The following is a 19,845-nucleotide window of genomic DNA, read 5'->3' on the forward strand; positions in this document are numbered from 1 at the left end:
CTTGTATGTTTCTAATGGATTAGGGATGTTGATCCTTTGTTTAGAGTGTTTAGGGGATCTATTTCAATATTTGTTAAAAAGGATGAATGTTGGATTAGTATGGTTTTTGGATTACTATTAAACTAGAATCATATTGCTCTAAGTGTGTTTTAGTGTTCTTAGTAGATGCATATCCTCCTACAGGGGGAAAGGGTCCAATGGGACCCGCATAGTGAGCTCTTTAGTTTTACCATTCTTGTAGGCTTCTAGGAGTAAGCCTATGTCTAGGGGGGGGTGGATGTAGTGTTTGCCCCTAGTTTGCATTTTGTTATTTTTGCCGAACTCTTTTAGGCTAGTTTTATGTTTGATGTTTAGTGGTATTACTTTTAGATTATTAGATATTGTTTTAGATTCAGTTGATTATATGATGAGATTACTTAGTACTCTATATTTCATGTATGCATGATGATTGTTAAAGTGTTTTCAGTTATTGATGATGATTAGTTAGATGGTTTATTATCCTATGTGGTTTCTTATGGATACTTACCTCATACTGCATGTGTATGGTGTGTGTGTTTGTTTTCTTTATGTATAGCATTTTTGATGTGGTTAAGGAAGGGAGTCATAATCACCTGCTAGTCGGGATCTACATAATGCACCACTTCCTACCATTGCCTGTTTATCTTAGAATATTGTGTCTATACATGCACGGATTTTATGCAGGTTATAGGTATTAGGTATTGACTTCCCTAAATTGCCAAGATGAGTGTACCCTATCGCACTATCTCAATGGTAAGAGAAGGGAGATAAATTCTTAAGTTCAAATCCCAAACCTTTAAGCCATTTGTCCTAATTAAAAATCAGGACAAGTATTTGAGTTATGAACCCTCTAAATGTGTTTAATGATGTTAATTCATGATTATAGCCCTTTTGTTTGATTTTTAATGTGTTTTGCTATGATGGGTTTTCGTATTTTGTTTTATGAGTCTTTGGTGAATTTTCTATTAATTAAGTCTAATTAAAAGATTAAATTAATGATTTAATTTAATGAAAAATTATTATGATATTTTAATATTTAATTATATTTAATTAATTGGAAAATCAATTAAATAAAAAGAATTAAATTCAAAGATAAAAGTTATAAGGTTGATTTTAGAATGTGATAATATTTATTTAATTTAATAATAATATATTTAGAGTTCATTTTTAAATAAATGCTAAATATTATTATTATTTATGTTAATAAATATTTTATCAATTAAGTTTCAAAAATAAATTAAAAAGTGAAAAATATATTAATTTATTAAAAGTTGTTAGTTCGCATGATACGTGCATGAGATTAAAATATAAGAAATTAATTAAAAGATAAAAACATGTGAATTCAATAAAGATATTTTAATTGCATAAAGTGTGTGCATATAATTAAATTTAATAAATCAATTAAAATAGAAGTCAAGTAAAAATTAAATAAAGTAATTTAATAATTGATTTGATGTGCATGGAAAAGATAAAAGAAAAGATTAAGAAAAGTTAATAGGAGTTGAAGTCTGGTGAGCATGGAGTTCCCCTGGGTGAACACACAATTAGTGCCCCAATTTAAGGAAAGAACTCTTTATCACAATTGGAGGGTTCATTTTCGAGGGAAGCAAATTTAGGACAGCAAATTTTGGAAGTGAATTTTGGAAGAGAAATTTTGAGAAAATTGTTAGAGAGAAATTCTTGGATAGAAGCGAATTGTCTCGCAAATCTTCTAGGTATTGTGATTTTAGCATCAGAACTTAGTAGGTTCTTGAGTTTTGTTCATCCAAGTAGAATTATGTTATTTAGATAATCCTATCATCTTTGTGTTTGTTGAAATTGATTCTTTGGATTTCGTTGCATGAATCTATCACTCTCTTGTTCTGAATCTATGATACTTGTGTTGTACCCCATCTGTATAATAAGATTGAAAGGAAAATAGATCAATTTGAAAACCTCGTCCATAGGTAAAAGGAAATTGTATTTAAAATGAGGAGGGTTTAAATTTAAAAATAATAATAATAATTAGAAATTTGATTGGTTAATCATATTTTTCCTATCAAACTAAAATTGTGAATATTATATATATATTATTATGGGGTATTTGTTTAAAATTGAATTTTATATATAATAAAATTTTATAAAACATATATATATATATATATATATATAAAATAAATAACTAAATTTTAAAAATATATATAAATTATAATATATTTGGGGGGGGTGGGGGGTTTAACCACCCCACCACCTTACCTATTGTCGTACGCGCATAGGCTAACTATTGCCGGTAGTAGCGACCAAGCCTATGGTAGTGTAGGCAGTCACACGACAAGGTTGGCGGTCTTTATACAATGTGAAAGATTTTTTTAATCAAAGTTTTTTTTAATATATATAAATTTAATATTATTTTAATTACAATTTAATAAAAATTTATTAATAAGTTTATAATATAAAAATTACTGTATTTAATAATTTTATTAATGGATTTTAATATTAATTTATAATTGTGTTAATGATATTTAATATTAATTTCATTAATATTTAATAAGTATTATTAATAAGTTTTAATAATGTCTTCATTATTATTTATTAATAGTTTTGTTAATAAATTTTATTTAATAATTTAATAAATATTTAACAAATGCCCATAGAGTTATTATGATGGTTAATTAATGTAATTTAATTAAGTTCATTTCATAATGACGTCATTAAATAAAGTATTTAATTTATTTAAGTTATTATTAATAATCTTTTTTGATGAATTCGTTAGTTATTTTATTTAATAGCTAGAGGGATTATATTTAATATTTTAAATAGATAATTATCTTAGATCATTTGGATCAATGAACTTAAAAATTCAATTAGCGTAATTGTACAATTATCTAAATGCAAGAATGGGTTAATTCATAGGGGTAAACTATGAACTTCATCTACTTAAACCATACGTTAAACTAGAAATTGAAACATTAAACTTAACTCAACTATAAGTTTTTCAAATCAAACTTAAACTATGAGATTATACTATTTTCTGTGTGATGTTTATGTTTTGGGGTTTGGGGTTTGACCTAGTTTTAACCAGTATTAGGTTGTTACCAAAGGCTTGGGAGTTCTATGTTTGTGATGTCATGATGATATTTTGATCTCGATCTTTCTAGACCCAACCATGGTAATGTGATGGTATGCTCTGTGTTATGTTTGTATTTACTATTCGTTATTGCTTTCCAATATTCTTGTGAGAAGATAAGGTGATTGTTATGAGATATTTGATTTAACCATTTTTAATCCTCAATCAGTTATATTTGGGCCGCCTTGATGGGACTGAAGTGTTTGCTTTGATCTTGGTGATGTCATGTTGTGAAATGTTTGGCTTAAGCATTTTGAGTCGTTGATCAATATTATTGGGATACTTTCCAGTTGCTCATTGAGAACTAATGGATATTGTGATTTATCTTTGCAGCTTTCTAGTTGCTCATGGAGAACTGATGTGATTATTATGATTATCTTTATGATGCTTTCCAGTCACTTGTATAGGACTGAGGTGATTTTACTATGATTCTTTGATTTGTGTTTTTTATTGAGCCTAGGGTAGGTTATCTATATGTAGTGTTAGGAAGTGGCTTGCAATGGGGGCCGGGGGCCCTAAGTGGTTATGAGGGTAACCCATTGTAAGTTGTTTAATAAGTGAAAACATTACACTAAATGGGGATTAAAATAAACCTAATAAGAGTCTCGTATGTTCTCACCCATGCCTCAAGTGCTAGTACAGACTAGGATGGGAGTAGAGAGAACGATTGGTTGTGACCTTGCATTCTGTAGTATGCCTTGTCAGTACAAGAGGATACTAATGGTCACATAGGGATCACTAGGGACCCTGGGGTCTTAAAAAACTGCTAGGGTAACTCCAACGTGATTCGTGTGATGACACTTGTCCACTTACATAGCCTACGTGTCTCATGTGCCTCTGGGAATTAGATGTTGACCTATCTTCGGACCCTTGAGTTAGAATACTTTTAGGATTTCTTGGAATTATAGAGTACTTTAAATATGTGGTTTGATATCTTGTTTGGGACTTGAGACTATCTCCTCAGTGTAGTGGGAGTGAGCCATTTAGGTTCCACGTGGTCGAGTGGTAGTGCTTTTTCACTCTTAACATTGAGATCCATCCATAGTCACTGTAGTTGGAGCTTCTTTGTCTGTATTTAGTTTGATTCTATCTTGTATCATTTGATGGATGGTTATGTCTTATGATGGATGTTTATATCTTTCATGGTGGATGCTTTCATTTATTTTATTGTACTTTGTATCATGTGATCCGAAGAGGATGATGTATTTCTATTTCTATATATGTATATTATTTTTAGTCTTTCATACCCTAAGTAGATGACATGTACAGTAGATGATTGAGCATTCCAAATTTCATTTGCCAAGAGGCATTCCAAAAAAATGTATGTTATAGACTTTCGACTTTCATTATTCTTTCATGTGGATGTGGTATTTGATGGATTTAGTATTAATTAAATTAAAATGTGATTCAATGTCATGGGATCCTTAAGGAATGTAACCTGTTATGTATGCTTTAGTTGATTGTGTATTATTTCTTCCGCTACTATGTGTTTGATGTGTATGTTATTCTTTCTTGTAACAAAAAAATGTTTGGCAAACTTAGTAAAACTTTCGGTCATTTCTTTTGGATCCCTTGGCAGAGTGTTACACTGTGTAATGCCCTTCCAAGGGATCCAAAAGAAATGACCTAAAGTTTTACTAAGTTTGACAAACTTTTTTTTTTTGAACAAGAAAGATAGATCATACACACCAAACACATAGAAAGCGGAAACCATAACATGTAATCAACTATAAGCATACATTACAAGTTACATTCCTTAAGGATCCCAAAATTTAATTAATTCTAAGTCTAACAACTACCACATCCATATGAAAGAAAAATTAAAAGTCCAATGTCCATTTAATATACATTTGTTCTAAATGCCTTTTGGAAAATTAGTTCAGAATGCTCAATCATCCATTGTACATGTCATAGAGTATGAAAGGCTAAAAGAATATACATATGTAGAAATAAAGATACATCATCCTCCTCGAAATCATAATACAAAGTACAATAATATAAATGAACCCATCTATCATACATGATACATTCATCCATCATAGAATATATAAACATCCAACATAAAACACAACTAACTAAATGTGCGGTTCCTCCCAACTATCAATAGCATCATTAGACCATTGTGGGCCCTAGCCATCCCCTACACATAACATCCCAAGTCACTGATAAGATCGTCGGTACTATAGTAATAGGGATGTCACTACTAAAACATGCTACAACATATGCATAAGGAAATTTAACATGCTAATCATCAATATGGGACAATACATCAGTAAATAACATCACCTAATCATGATAAACAAGCATCCCAAGAAGCTCCAACCACGGTGACTACAGATGGATCTCAATGGTAAGAGTAAAAAGCACTACCACCGGACCACGTGGAATCTAAATGGCCCACTCCCACCGCACTGAGGAGATGGTCTGAGGTCCCAAATAGGATATAAAATCACATAACACAAATACTCTCTAAGTCCAAGAAATCCTAAAAGTATACTAATTCAAAGGTTCCAACACATAGATCAACATCTAAACCCAGAGGCACACAAAGACATGTAGGAAATCTACTATGCAAGCGAGAAAGTGCCATTGCACGAATCACTTTGGAAGTTACCCGAGCAATCCCCTAGGGATCTCGGGTCCCAAATGATCCTTGTAGCCACTAGTACCCTCTCGTATTGATGAGGCATACTATGGAATGCAAGGTCGTAACCAAGCGTTCTCCCAACTCTCACCTTAGTCTGTACTAGCACTCGAGGCATGGGAGAGAACATATAATTATCTTGTTAGGTTCATTTTTCTCTCATTTAGTGTAAATGTTTTCACTTATTAAAAAAACTTACAATGGGTTTACACTAGCAACCTCTTAAGGCCCTGGCCCCCATTGCAAGTCACTTCCCGACACTACACATAGATAACCCACCCTAAGCTCATGAAATCACAAATCAAAGAATCATAGTAAAATCACCTCAGCCCTATACAAGCAACTGGTAAGCATCAAAAGATAATCCACAATATCCATCGGTTCTCAATGAGCAACCAGAACGTATTCCAAAGTAAATCACAAAATCCATTGGTTCTCAACGAGCAACCAAAAAGCATCCCAAAATAATACTGATCAAAGACTCCAAAATGGTCAAGTCAAACATGTCACAACATGACATCATCAAGAATAAATCATTCAAAACACCTCAGTCCTCTTAAAGTGACTAGAAAGCAAATCAAATATAACTGATCAATGACTCAAAAAATGGTTAAGTTAGGTATCTCATATACATTCACCTCAGCTTTACACAAGAAGACTAGAAACAATAACAATCAATAATTCACACACATCATAGAGCATATCAACACATCACCATGGTTGGGTTAAGAAAGATGGAGAACAAATCATCATAACATCACACTCACACAACCCTCGAGCCTCTGGTAACAACCTAAATTGGTCAAACTAAAACAATCCCAGCCCAACACCCCAAAGCATAAACAGTACATAGAAAACATCATAGACTCACATTTGGATTTGAATGATAAAATATTGTTGAACTAAAGTAAGGTTTCCATTTCCAGTTTCATATATGTTTCAAGTAATAAGTTTTCACAATTAACCCTTACAATTAACCCATTTTATATTCGAATAAAATGTACAACTACCTTACTTTTGATTTTAAGCCAAATAAATCAATATAACTATAAAGGGTAATTATTTATTTAATTATCAAAATAATACCTAATAATTTTAAAATAAAATAATTACATCTTTATTTAAACCCATAATAATAATACAATAAACTGATAATCTTTCTTATTACACCTAATTGAACTAATTTTAATTACAAACAATTAAAATTATAAAATTATCTATATTAATATATTAATAATTACTTAATAATTAATAATATTATTAATAAAATTTATTAATAACTAATTAAAATAACTATATAACAAAATTCATTAATTAATAATTATAATTATTAATAAAATTAATTATAAAAACCATTAATTAAATATTAATTAAATTTTTATAAAAATTATAAACAATTTTTTTAGAAAAATGCATGTATAAGCATTTAAGGCTCGCACAGTCAGCCCCAAGGGCTGCTGCCATAAAGGCAGTACCTGCTGCTATGACAACAGACGTGGCTGTCATGCAACACTTTTAAAAGCACCGCGGAAAGGTAAGTGTGGGCGGGGGGCGGGGTGTGGAACCCACCTCGTCCCAATTATATATATATATATATATATATATATGGTGGAACCCACCTCCTCCCAATTATATATATATATAAATTTTGTTTTTTAATAAAACTCACTCTCTTTTTTTTAAATAAATGAAAAAATATAAATAATTTTTATTTTACATAACATTTTTTAATAAACTAATTTATTTTAAAAAGATTAATAAATATACAAAACCCTCTCTTTATATATATATATATATATATATATATATATATATATATATATATATATATATATATATATATATATATATATTTTTTTTTTTTTTAATTTAAATATAATTTTTTAAAAAAAATTGTTTTCAATATTAACCTGATACAGAAAATACATTTAACCAATTAAAATCTTTAATTTTAAATTTTCTTTTTAAATCTCAAACCCTCCCTGATTAAATCCTAATTTCTTAAATCTAGCAAATGAGGATTCTTGTTCACTTTTCTAATCTCTATGTATGCACAAGATATTGGCAAGCATCTAATAATTTGCAATATTGAAATGTTTAAGGGTTCATCATAGAGAATTCAGATTTACAATCCATAGGCATGAAGAAAATATGAAAGGATAATTGTGTAATTAATCAGTGATCAAAACACAAGACCCTACTTGAGTCTCATGTTAATACGCAACCACCCGAAAACTGTGAGAGAATTCGCTCCTCTTCAAGAACCTTTCTCTGAAATTTTTTCCATAATTCTCCTTCTAAAATTTGCTTCCAAAATTCATGTCCAAATTCATCTTTCTCGAAAATGAACCCTCCATTGGTGATAAGGAGTTCTCTCCTCAAATTGGGGCACTAATTGTGCATTCACCTGAGAGGACTCCTTGCTCACAAGACTTCAACTCTAATTAACTTTTATTTATCTTTCTTAATCTTTTCCATGTATGTTCATTAAATTATTAAATTACTTTATTTAATTTTCATTTAACTTCGCTTTTCAATTAATTTATTACTTTTCAAACTCATGCGCACTTTATAATAATATATTTATTAAGTTCACATGTTTTATCCATTTAATTAATTTTTTCTATTTACAATTCATGCATGCATCATGCGACCTCAAAACTTTTTATAAATTTAATTTTTTTTTTACTTTTTAATTTATTTTAGAAACTTAATTGATAAAATATTTATTAACTTAAATAACAATAATATTTAGCATTTATTTAAAAATGAACTCTAAATACATTATTATTAAATTAAATAAATATTATCACGTTCTAAAATTATCCTTATAATTTTTATTTTCAAATTTAATTCTTTTTATTTAATTAATTTATAAATTAATTAAATATAATTAAATATTAAAATATCATAATAATTTTTCATTAAATTAAATCCTTAATTTAATCTTTTAATTAGACTTAATTAATAAATTTTTTACCAAGAGTCATAAAACAACATACAAAAATCCATCATAGAAAAATTACATACAAAACCAAACTAAAGGGTTATAATCACAAATTAACGTCATTTGACGCATTCAGAGGGTACACAACTCATATACTTGTCCTAATTATCAATTAGGACAAATGGCTTAAGGGTTTAGGATTTGGACTTAAAAATTTATCTCTCCTCTTTTACCATTGAGATAATGCGATAGGGTATGTTCATCTTGGCAATTCAAGGAAGTCGATCCCTGATACCTACAACCTGCATAAAATCTACGCATGTACATACACAATATTCTAAGCTAAACAGGCAATGGTAGGAAGTGGTGCATCATGTAGATCTCGACTAGTAGGTGACTACGACTCCCTTCTCCAACCACATTAGAAACGCCATACATAAAGAAAGCAAACACGCACACCATACACATGCAGTATGGGGTAAGTATCAATAAGAAACACATATGATAATCCATCTAAGTTAAGTATCATCAATAACTAAAATTACTGAATAATCATCACACATACATGAAATGTAGAGTACCAAGTAATCTCATCATATAATCAAATAAATCTGAAACAATATCTAAAAATTTGAAAGTAATCCTACTAAATATCAACCATAAAACTAGTCTAAAAGAGTTTGGCAATGAAAGCAAAATGTGAACTAGGGGCAAGCACTACATTCTGGAGGTTATTCATTAATAGATTTTTAATAATAATTATATGGAATTCAAGGCTATTTGAAGTATATCAATGCCAACAACATTATGGTTTGATGTAATTATCAATTTTCCCTTTAATAAAACAAATGCAATTTATCTTTTAAATCTTGAAAGCTATTGGTTTATGGGCTTATAATTTATGTCTAGAAAGCTTATAATATCAATTTTGGTATGCAATGTCTAGTTTTGGTACTATTTGTATTCCTTTATTGATAATTTGTCTTATATTTCAATATTTTCGTCATGTCCAAACAATAAGATAGTTTACGCATTACATGTGCACCCATTTTGATAATCCTACAAGTTTTGATTATTGTCTTACCTACTTATATGTTTTCTAGAAAGAAAGAAGTCAGACATCTATAACTACTCTTGCAATGCACCCATGCATGTGAAGTTATGTCTACCCTCACTTTTAAAATACTACACTTCAAATTACTCCCTTTCTTCAATTCAGTAAAATTATTGTCACATATGAATTATAGAAATTTACTTTTGATAGGTTCAAAGTAAATAAGGAAGATTAATACCTACAAATACTATATTTTTCTAATGTCTTTCCATGCATTTGAATGCTACACTTTTTGAGAGCCTACTAAAAAACATAGACATTATTGGATGCTATTATGTACTTGGCTACTTACTACAATGACACATGCTTACACTTTTATACTATTTGCTTACACTTTTATACTATTATTTTTACTATGTAATGTTGGAGAATCAAACATGTATCAACATATCACTTGAACCTTCTTTGGGTGCACCTCCCTTACGTGCAAGTGCTAATTTTAACATCACACCAATAATTGCATGAAATTATCCTTTAGTTCTAAAAAGTGACCAATCATGTGACGTCACATCAACAACACAAGTATTGGTCTCCTTTGCAAGTATTGATCTCACTTTTTTTGGAGTTGTTTTGGCCACCACAGCAAAAAGAATGCTAGCATATTTGATGACATAGCCTTAAAATCTTAGTTTCAAACAAGGGGCTTGCCAAGTAAGTTGTTGTACAAAACTGGGAGTGGCTTGAAATTTCCATGTAAGATTTTAAGAAATGTAAAGCTAAGATGCTCGACTACTAGATCCTCTTTATTAAATTCTTTATACATATTTGCTCTACTTATCTTCTTACATAGGGGAGGGGACCCAATAGTTGAGCATCCTAACTTGAGGCTTCTCAAAATCTTAAATGAATTTCAAATGTGTTTTTAACTTAGTTGGCATATGCCTTGCTTATATCTAAGGTTTCAAGGTCATATCATTAAATGTGATGTCACATCAACATGCTTGTTTGCCAAGTGTTCCAAAATGTCCAAAAATGTGAGACCAATCATAGTGCATTAGAAACCGTCATAATGATACAATTAATGTGGCATCACATGATTTGTTGCTTTTTAAAATAAGAAATAAATTTCATTCAAGCATGAAAAGTCATCATTAGCAAAAACCACTTCAAAATTAAAACTATTAGTACAATATTGTCAAATTTTTTTGGATAAACTAACCAATATGAACATTAAATAAAGACAACAACCATTAGAACATGTTCAGATTTTGAATCATCTCCTTCAATAGTAGAGATTCAAGAAAACCCCAAACAAAATACCTCACTTAGGATGACACACTAAAAATATCCATACATCTCAAAATTGTTAAAAATACCTCACTTAGTATGACACATTAAAAAAAATCCATACATCTCTCCGTCAGGTAATATTATACATTCAAGGAGATCCAAGAAACAAAGAACATCTCATTATATTACATATCAAGGAGACCCCACGTAAAGCCATGAAACAAAGCAGCTGCCTCCACATCTCCTGCACTTTTCCCCCATGAAACGATATCAACTAATTCTCTCTCCTATATTTTTCTCGATTTCCCCGGCTTTCCTGCCCTTTTCCCTAAATGTTGTGCTCTCTCTCTCCGCTACGCATTTTCTCGCTATTTTCGTCTCTGTTCTTAAATATCTCCATTGGATTTGCCTTTTGTATACCACACATTTCTGTATTAACATTTTTGCCCCTCATCTCTGCTCCTGCTTGCTGATCGCCTCAATTTATATCAGCAAGCACTCGTCCGTAAGGCTTTCAAGCATTTCAGCGTTCTTATTTGTTTCAATTTGTGTACATCTGATCATAATGGCAGGCCTTTTTGATAGTTTAGTGATCACCCCTTTTCCTCCTGCTGAAGCCTCCTCGTCACAATATCCTTACGATGTCTTTATAAATCATCATGGGGGTGATGTGAAACACGGTTTAGCCACTATTATCTATAGTAAATTAAATTCCACTGGACTCAGAGTCTTTCTAGATAAAGATGCACTCAAGATTGGGGATTTCTTCCCTGAAACCCTAGAAAAAGCAATACGTAGTGCTTCGCTCAACATAGCTATTTTCTCTGAGAATTATGCACGATCTCCTTGGTGTTTGGCTGAGCTGAAATGTATACTGCAACTACCTCAAATCAAATTTATCCCCATTTTCTATCATGTTGAGCCCTCTGATCTCAGATGGGCGATTGAAGGAAAAGGGATTTATGTGGATGCCTTCTCCCAGTATGAAGTGAAGGGCAGGTAAAGCTCAAATACTATTCCCCTGTATTGTCTGCTGGATTCTTGTTTGACCCTAAATCTTAATTAATTAAAATTAGAAATATATTATTAACTTATGTTCTAATTATTAGTATTTTCGTCTTTTTATCTGTCATATATCACCTGTTAAGTTTTTTCCATTGTGCTTGTATTGTTTTCCACCTATGCAGATACAGCTCAGAATTGCTTCAAAGCTGGAAGTTGGCACTACAGAAAGCTTCCTTGTATAACGGCGAGATAATTCATAGTCTAAGGTTAGTACAAAATAAAATCTCTCCTACATTTAGCACATCAAATCGATCTATTGCTGGCCTCAGCGTTAAGTTTGTAGTTGTTGCGATAGAAACATGATGCCTGAATCCTAATGAAGTAGAAAGTGAACATAGTTATGTAGATACCTAGCCTGTCCTGCTGAAGCCGATTATACTATATATATATATATATGAAAGTTTTCAAATAATTGATTTGAGAATCAAATTAATTTATATTTTGTGTGTAATGGATTATAAATTTCTGTACTTTCATTTAAGAGTAAATTAATCTAAATTGTTTTTTAATTTAATTGTGTAATAATATTTTAATATTTAATATTTGAGATTACATGATCAGATGATCAGATAAATAGATTATTACAATTCATCAGAATATAAATATAAATTATTTTTCCAAATGAAAGTTGATGTTAAAAACATTGATACAATCAAAGAAGCTTATATTTATATTCTTGTAATATATTTATCTTTAAATTTTCCATTTAAAAGATATTTCTTGTTTATACTTTAGTATCTCTTCATTTAGAACAAAATATGTTATAATAATATGCACAGATCATTGTTAACAAGATACAAAATACAAGAATTGGCTATACAACTCCTACTATACACCACATAAGTTACCCTCATACACCAAAACATATATATAAAATAATTTAAAAACTAATATAATAAAATAAAATAAATTTAACAATAAATTAAATTGGATATAATATAAATATAATCTTAAATTAAAATAAAATAGATGCATTTGGTACAGTATATATTAAATTTAACCTTGTTACTCTATGTTTCATAGAGCACATTCCAAATCATACCCCTTTATGAGGGGCATAGAGAACATTCCAAATCATACAGCTTCTATGAGGGGCTATAGTCTTTTAAATTTTACTTTATAAACTTGATTAAAGAATTTGCTTGATTCAACTAACAAAAATTTTAATCTTTTTAAAATCTTCTCTTTGTTCCAAATGGTGATTGTCTAGAGATGAGGAGGTGGTGGTGATGAATGTGGTGAATCGTGTATTGAACGAGCTGAAGAAGCTGAGATTAGATGTTGCCAAGCATCCCATGGGTTTGGATGAACTGCAACAAGACTTTCATAACAAAATTACACTTCAATCTGTAGTCGCTGGACCAACACAAATTGTGGGGATCTGGGGTATGGGTGGTGTAGGAAAAACCACCCTTGCAAAGCAACTCTATAACGATAAAAGCTGCACTATAGAGAGGTCAAGTTTTGTTTTTGATGTTCGTGAAGCTGCAAGGAAAGAGCTTTTGCATGAGAAACAAATGGAGCTTCTCAAGGGCCTTGACCTTGAAAGCAATGATATTAAAAATGTAGACCAAGGCAAAGAGATTCTAAGAAGCCGTTTGAGGTCTGTTTTTGTGCTTATCGTTTTAGATGATGTGGATCACACAGACCAACTAGATGCTCTGCTGCCAGCAAGGGACAGCCTTGGCCAGGGAAGTCTGATTATTATTACCACACGAGAGTTGCATGTTCTTAAAGCCTGGGGCATCTCAGCTGTATATAATATGAGAACACTTAATCCCGCCCATTCACATCAACTTTTCTGTTGGCATGCATTCAGACAACCCTCTCCATTGTTGGGATTCAAGGAACTTGCTCGAAAGTTCACAGATGCTTGCCGTGGTCTGCCTTTGTCACTCAAGGTCTTAGGGGGTCTACTCTGTGGGGAGTCCAGTGAGGCTTTTTGGCAGTCTCAGTTTGACAAATTGTCTAGAATAGTGCCAGAGGACATCAAATCGAGGCTTAAAATAAGCTACGATGCTCTCGATAAAGAAGAGAAAGAGATGTTTCTGGATATAGCATGTCTCTTCATTGTGGTGAGTAGCAGTATCGCCATTGCATTATGGGATGGATCGGGGTGGAATGGTCTCCACGGTTTGCAAAGGCTTGTGAATAAATGCCTTGTTGAAAAGGAGGGGGATCTCATTAGAATGCATGATCATTTGAGTGATTTGGGAAGGGAGATTGCCAATCAACGCTCCCCCTATCGTCTTTGGTCTAAACAGCAGATTATCGAGATTCAGCATCAACAGGTGAAGCCAAGTCTTTCTTTCATTACTTTATTAATCCTGGCCTCATGGGAACCAGTTCCTCAGTGACCCCTGCCTTAAATTTTTTTTTTTTTTTTCAGAACTTTGACTTGAAGGAAGCAATTCGAGTCCGAGGAATGGCAGATGCATTTGGTGAGAATTGTTACCGGCAGGAAGGAAAGATCATATTAAACACAAGCCAAGGAGCATGTATCCTCGAACCTGGCTCGCTTGGACTGAAGATTCTATTTGACAACGGAGATTTTATTAATGAGCAATGTAGCGAAATATCAAGAGAACTGCTCTTCCTTCGCTGTGACACATTTGAGCATGAAAGATTTCCATCGTGGCTTTCATTGAAAAATTTAAGAGTTTTAGGACTTAATAAAGCTCAAAAATTACAAGATTTGTGGGAACGTGATGTGGATGTAAGTATCTTGCATTGCAAACCGAAATATTTTTTATTTTAAGTATGTTAATTTGTTTGCAAAATTGGTTGCAGGTGCCTTCGCAGTTAAGAGAGTTGTTTATTAGTGAGGGCTATGGATTGGCGAAGATAGAAAGTCTAGGAAGCCTGAGGTTATTGGAGACACTCAGAATATATGACTGTACAGCATTGAACACACTTCCAAGTCTTACAAAATTAACTTTTCTAAAGATGTTTGATTTGAGACGCTGCAACAAACTGGAGAAGATAGAAAGTTTAGAAAGCCTGAGGTCATTGGAGACACTCATAATTTATGACTGTACAGAATTGAACACACTTCCAAGTCTTGCAGAGGCAACTTCTCTAAAGATAATTGATTTGAGACGCTGCAACAAATTGGAGATGATAGAAAGTTTAGAAAGCCTGAGGTCATTGGAGAAACTCATAATACATAACTGTGCAGAATTGAACACCCTTCCAAGTCTTGTAGAGGCAACTTCTCTAAAGATGTTTGCTTTAAAAGGCTGCAACAAATTGGAGAAGATAGAAAGTTTAGAAAGCCTGAGGTCATTGGAGACACTCAGAATGCATGACTGTACAGAATTCAACACACTTCCCAGTCTTGCAGAATTAACTTCTCTAAAGAAGCTTGCATTGGTCGGCTGCAACAAACTGGAGAAGATAGGAAGTCTAGGAGGTTTGAGGTCACTGGAAACACTTATGATAGATGGCTGTATGGAACTGAACACCCTGCCAAGTCTTGCAGCATTAACTTGTCTAAAAGAGTTTAAATTAAAGAGATGCCACAAATTGGATAGAATAGAAGGTTTAGAAGGATCGACATCATTGGAAAAATTGAAAGTACATACGTGCTCGAAGAGGGTGTGTATGTTCAACTTGGAGCACAATGATACATTGGAGGCGCTGGAAGTCGTAGCAAATGATAGATCAGTTATTGAACCATCCATCAGTAACATTCAGGTGAAAGAAATTAGTTGAATTAAAAATATAAAAGTCCATTAATTATTACGAGGCATTTGATTTTGTGTTGCTTATGATTTTTGCAAATATTGTGCAGAAATGGCAGAGGGAAGCGAGTGCAAATATTGTGCAAAAATGGCGAAGGGAAGTGATAGTATGCACGAGAGCGGTGATTGATGTGGACTCGTTGAAAAGCTTCTTTACTTCTTTTCCTCTGGGAAACGTGGCCGTGTATGCGTCATCAGGAGGCCTGGCATTGAGTATGCCGGAGAGTGCCGCCAATGCCATTCTGATATGCTTCTTTATAGAAGATGTTCATCCTAACTTATGCTTCCATATATCTACAGACAATGACAATCATTTTTATACCGAAATGAGTAATGGCAAATGGCTGTGGATGGGCATTTTCCCGGAAGGTTCAAATTGGCTTCAGTCAAAACGATACCAGATTGAGGCATTCTGCGAGGGAAAAGAAGTAAAAGTGAAAGAGGCATGGTCATTGATGGGCAATGAAGGGAGCGTACTGGAGGCGTTCCATCAGCTTTCCCAAAGGTAACGAGTGCTGAATTAACTTAATATAAAAACCAATTGTAAATCTTTTTCTCAAAGATAATATGTTTTCAATTGTCGTTGGCCGTATGCATTTGCGATGGTGTAATAGGAAGAATTCTAGGTTAAGAGAGAGATAGATGCAATAGGAAGAGAACGTAATTTAGCAGTTTCTGAATCTGTTAGAAACTGATGAATCAAGGTAATAGAAATCATGATTAAATTATAAATAGGAACAAATTTATGATAGATCATTTAATTTTATAACACATAATGATCGTCTTTGATAGTAATGAATATATTCTACATTTTGAAGTTTGAAATTGTATTAGACATTTTTTTTTATAATAATTTTGGTTTTCTGAATAGTTATCTACAATGTTAAGGATCACATTTCAAATCACAGATGTGTATGAATATCAATATAAGGTATTGAGAAGAAGGCATGATTAGACCATTAAAAATCTATGCAAATTGATAGTGTAGGTTCAGAGAATGCTTCTTGAAATACTTTAAGATAGATAATAAGTTATGAAAGATTTTAAAGTTTTCATTGTAACAATTCCTTGGCTAGATTGAAATAGAAGGCATTGCCATTGGAAAGCTGTTACTGTCTGCAACCTCTAAGAAACTCATTTACCAAGTTGTTATCTTGATTCCTCGAGATTATTTTGCGGTGGATACATCTGATCTTGTTTGCTTCTTCTACAGGAAGCATGAAGTAGATTCTTATGAAATAACATCTGAAGATGCAGCACATTTTAGAAGGAACTGTTGTGTAATCTTTTGAGTACAGGAATATAAGGAACCTTGAAGGCAATTTAGAAGTTACGAGGCGTCAGAACCTTTTATGGGAAGATGGACTGGAATAGGGAGCAGCCTGAATGGAATTGTTGCTTACCACAAGGCCGATATTGTTACATATGTATGTATCGGAGATGAGATCTAAACTGCTTATCACTGGGCTTCCCTGCTATAATGCTTTAAACCCCCTTTGAAGACTGCTATTTGATTTTCCAGTTTCTGCTTCAGGTTATATACAAAAAAATGATTTAAATTAGTTAGGAGTTGAATTTAGGAACCCAATTTATTTGTTGGATATTCTACTGCTATCAATCTTCTTTTCTTCATATAAGGGTCTATTTTCCAATATTGGAATTCTTTGAATGCCAGAACAAGAGTCATTATTTATTACATTTATATATGCTATAAGATTTATCCAATAAAATCTCATTTATTTAGGCCTTCGAATATATTCCTATGTGCATTTACAACTATTGCCTATGATTGCAGAACCCCAAAATATTGATCAGCAAAATGATTTCAACAAAAGTTTCTCCCAAGTTCTGATCGCAGTGTTTCTGCGTAGTTCCTCAGCACCGATAGATGTTTGATCTCTCAGCTGAATAATATCAGGGGAGCTAATGGGTAAGCAATTACATTGTAAGAAGTTATTCTTTTCAGACTGCAAATTACATTTACTTGCACTCTACCTATAACATCTGCTCTCCCAATAATGAGAAAGATTTAACTTCCGTCCAATCTAGGTGAGTTCAATTGGAAGGAAAACAGGGGAGCTTAGTCAACTAAGGATCTCCTATTCATGAAAAGGGATATGCTTTGAACTTTTGATGATTGTAAGCGCCAGAGTCTATCTTTGCAAACGAGGACATGGAGAAATCACTCTGGCAATCCTCGCACTATCAAGAAATGAATAGAAAGGAAATGGATATGTGAAATTCTATATTAATGGCTTTAGGAATTGGGATTGTAGTCATGAAGCCTTCAATGGATATGGGAAATGGAGGTGGACATTGAAAATTCTACTGAAGAATTGGATTTCTATTGGCAGCAGTGGAGGAGATGGATACATTGCTGGATTTTTGAACATATTGAGGACTACCATCAGAAAATGCTTGTGGAATATCTCTTCAATTATCTCGTTATGCCCAGTTTCTGTATAAGGTTAATGGAAAGTTGCTGTCAGGGATTGTGAGTTTTTCATTAAGTGTTAGGATTGTTGTTGTATGATCATTTCGAGATACCGTTATCTTATCTGATTTATTCTAAAAATTATTAGTGTATTTATGGATGAAACTTGCTCTGCAAGCGTATGCAACTACATTGTTATAATATATTGAGCAGGGTTTTGTAGTGGGATTTTTCTCCTGATGAGTTGTCCCCACATACATCTTGTGTTGTGAGCATTTATCTATGTGATATTTTTATATTTTCTGTATTCAGCTTTTTCTTCAAATATTTGCGCAATCTTTTCTCAATACATTAGTATAGGAAGCATTTCTGCACACTTCATTGAAATTCGAAAATATGAATTCATTAAGACTTCAATAACTCTACTATTTTATGAGTTAATCCTTAAAATTAATTGTTTTACATTTTGATATTGATCCCACTCCAGTTGCACCTAAGTGCAAGAGACACATCAGCACTAGCAACGGTGAAAGTCTCGTAACATTCTTGTCCACCCCAAGATTGTATGCCTTGCATAATTGGACATGAACTCAAATGCATGCACAATTAATAGGAAAACAAGTGTTTTCTATAGGGAAAATGACCTATTAGTTGAGATAGGTCTAATAATTGTTACAGCATTTGTTGGTGTAAATCTCAAACTTCTACACAATATTGTATCAATAATTGTTTTTAAAGTTGTTAGTGTGAACACACATTGACTAAAATGTAATCTTTACATCTAAAAAGTAGTCAATTATGTAATGTCACGTCACTACACCAAGGAAACATGACTTAGTTTGCGAGAGCGAGTGTCACTCTTTTGGGGCCTTTTTGGACACAATAGCAAAAACATATGCTAATGTGTCACCACATTTGATAACATGCCCCTAAAAGTGTAGTTATAAGTAAGGTACTTGCCGAGTACGCTTCTCTAGAAACTTGGGAGTAATTTGAAATTCACACGATCCTCTCCCCTAAATGTAGATAGTGCTTCTAGCATAACAATAAATATCCTTTCACACGTAAATAAATCGTGTCAGAGTTTATCAATTACAAGCATACTACCATATCCAATATTTAAGGAACATCATATGATATGTTTGCAAATAAGTTTTTGATATTTGATCAATTTACCCTTCTTATTTTGATTGAATTATATTTTTCATATTCAATTTTATGAGTTCAGAGTTTTCTAGAATACAATTTTGGGCTCATTTCTTTAAAAGCAAAACTTCATGACCAACAGTTGTATTATGCCATGCCTACTTAAATTTAAAATTTGGGTCCCATCTTTAATGTTTCATTTTCTATATTTTCCTTTTTTCCTTTGTTTTCTTTCACATGACTTTCCCTGTGGGATCCCAAGCTCCAAAGTATCCAAGGGTTTCCTTAGGCTCCTTCAGAGTCTTGGACCTTAGAGTTTTATTTTGTTTTGATTACGTAAAAACAAGTTTTAAAGGACCTGAAACCTTTAGCAAAGTATCAAAGAAATACAAATATAA

The 19,845-nt window shown here is 32.3% G+C and overlaps 1 protein-coding gene across 2 annotated transcripts; it reads left to right on the forward strand.

Moving 5' to 3' along the window:
• The first annotated feature begins 11,264 nt into the window (after positions 1 to 11,264).
• On the forward strand, positions 11,265 to 18,558 carry LOC149558098 (disease resistance protein RPV1-like). 2 transcript variants are annotated; one of them, XR_016364982.1, is made up of 9 exons: positions 11,268 to 12,058; positions 12,247 to 12,330; positions 13,335 to 14,415; positions 14,514 to 14,840; positions 14,915 to 15,820; positions 15,918 to 16,372; positions 17,081 to 17,294; positions 17,663 to 17,797; positions 17,917 to 18,558. XR_016364982.1 is itself a non-coding variant. In XM_089832493.1 (6 exons), exons 1-6 carry the CDS (start codon positions 11,319 to 11,321, stop codon positions 16,374 to 16,376), a joined length of 3,597 nt encoding a protein of 1,198 aa, XP_089688619.1. In that variant the 5' UTR covers positions 11,265 to 11,318. The 2 variants fall into 2 exon arrangements, 1 of the variants encoding a protein (XP_089688619.1); XM_089832493.1 differs by lacking the exons at positions 17,081 to 17,294; positions 17,663 to 17,797; positions 17,917 to 18,558 and having other exon boundaries at positions 11,265 to 12,058; positions 15,918 to 16,376.
• The last annotated feature ends 1,287 nt before the right edge of the window (positions 18,559 to 19,845 follow it).

The sequence above is a fragment of the Cupressus sempervirens genome, chromosome 5 (assembly GCF_028749045.1).
Source record: "Cupressus sempervirens isolate cs-2001-9-10 chromosome 5, ASM2874904v1, whole genome shotgun sequence".
Taxonomy (NCBI): domain Eukaryota; kingdom Viridiplantae; phylum Streptophyta; class Pinopsida; order Cupressales; family Cupressaceae; genus Cupressus; species Cupressus sempervirens.

Excerpts from the sequence above, each read along its gene's own strand:
- LOC149558098 (XM_089832493.1), top strand. The coding sequence starts at position 11,319 with ATGAAACGATATCAACTAATTCTCTCTCCTATATTTTTCTCGATTTCC. Across the intron at positions 14,841-14,914 it reads TGTGGGAACGTGATGTGGAT|GTGCCTTCGCAGTTAAGAGA; the intron begins GTAAGTATCTTG and ends AATTGGTTGCAG. Across the intron at positions 15,821-15,917 it reads CATCCATCAGTAACATTCAG|AAATGGCAGAGGGAAGCGAG; the intron begins GTGAAAGAAATT and ends AATATTGTGCAG.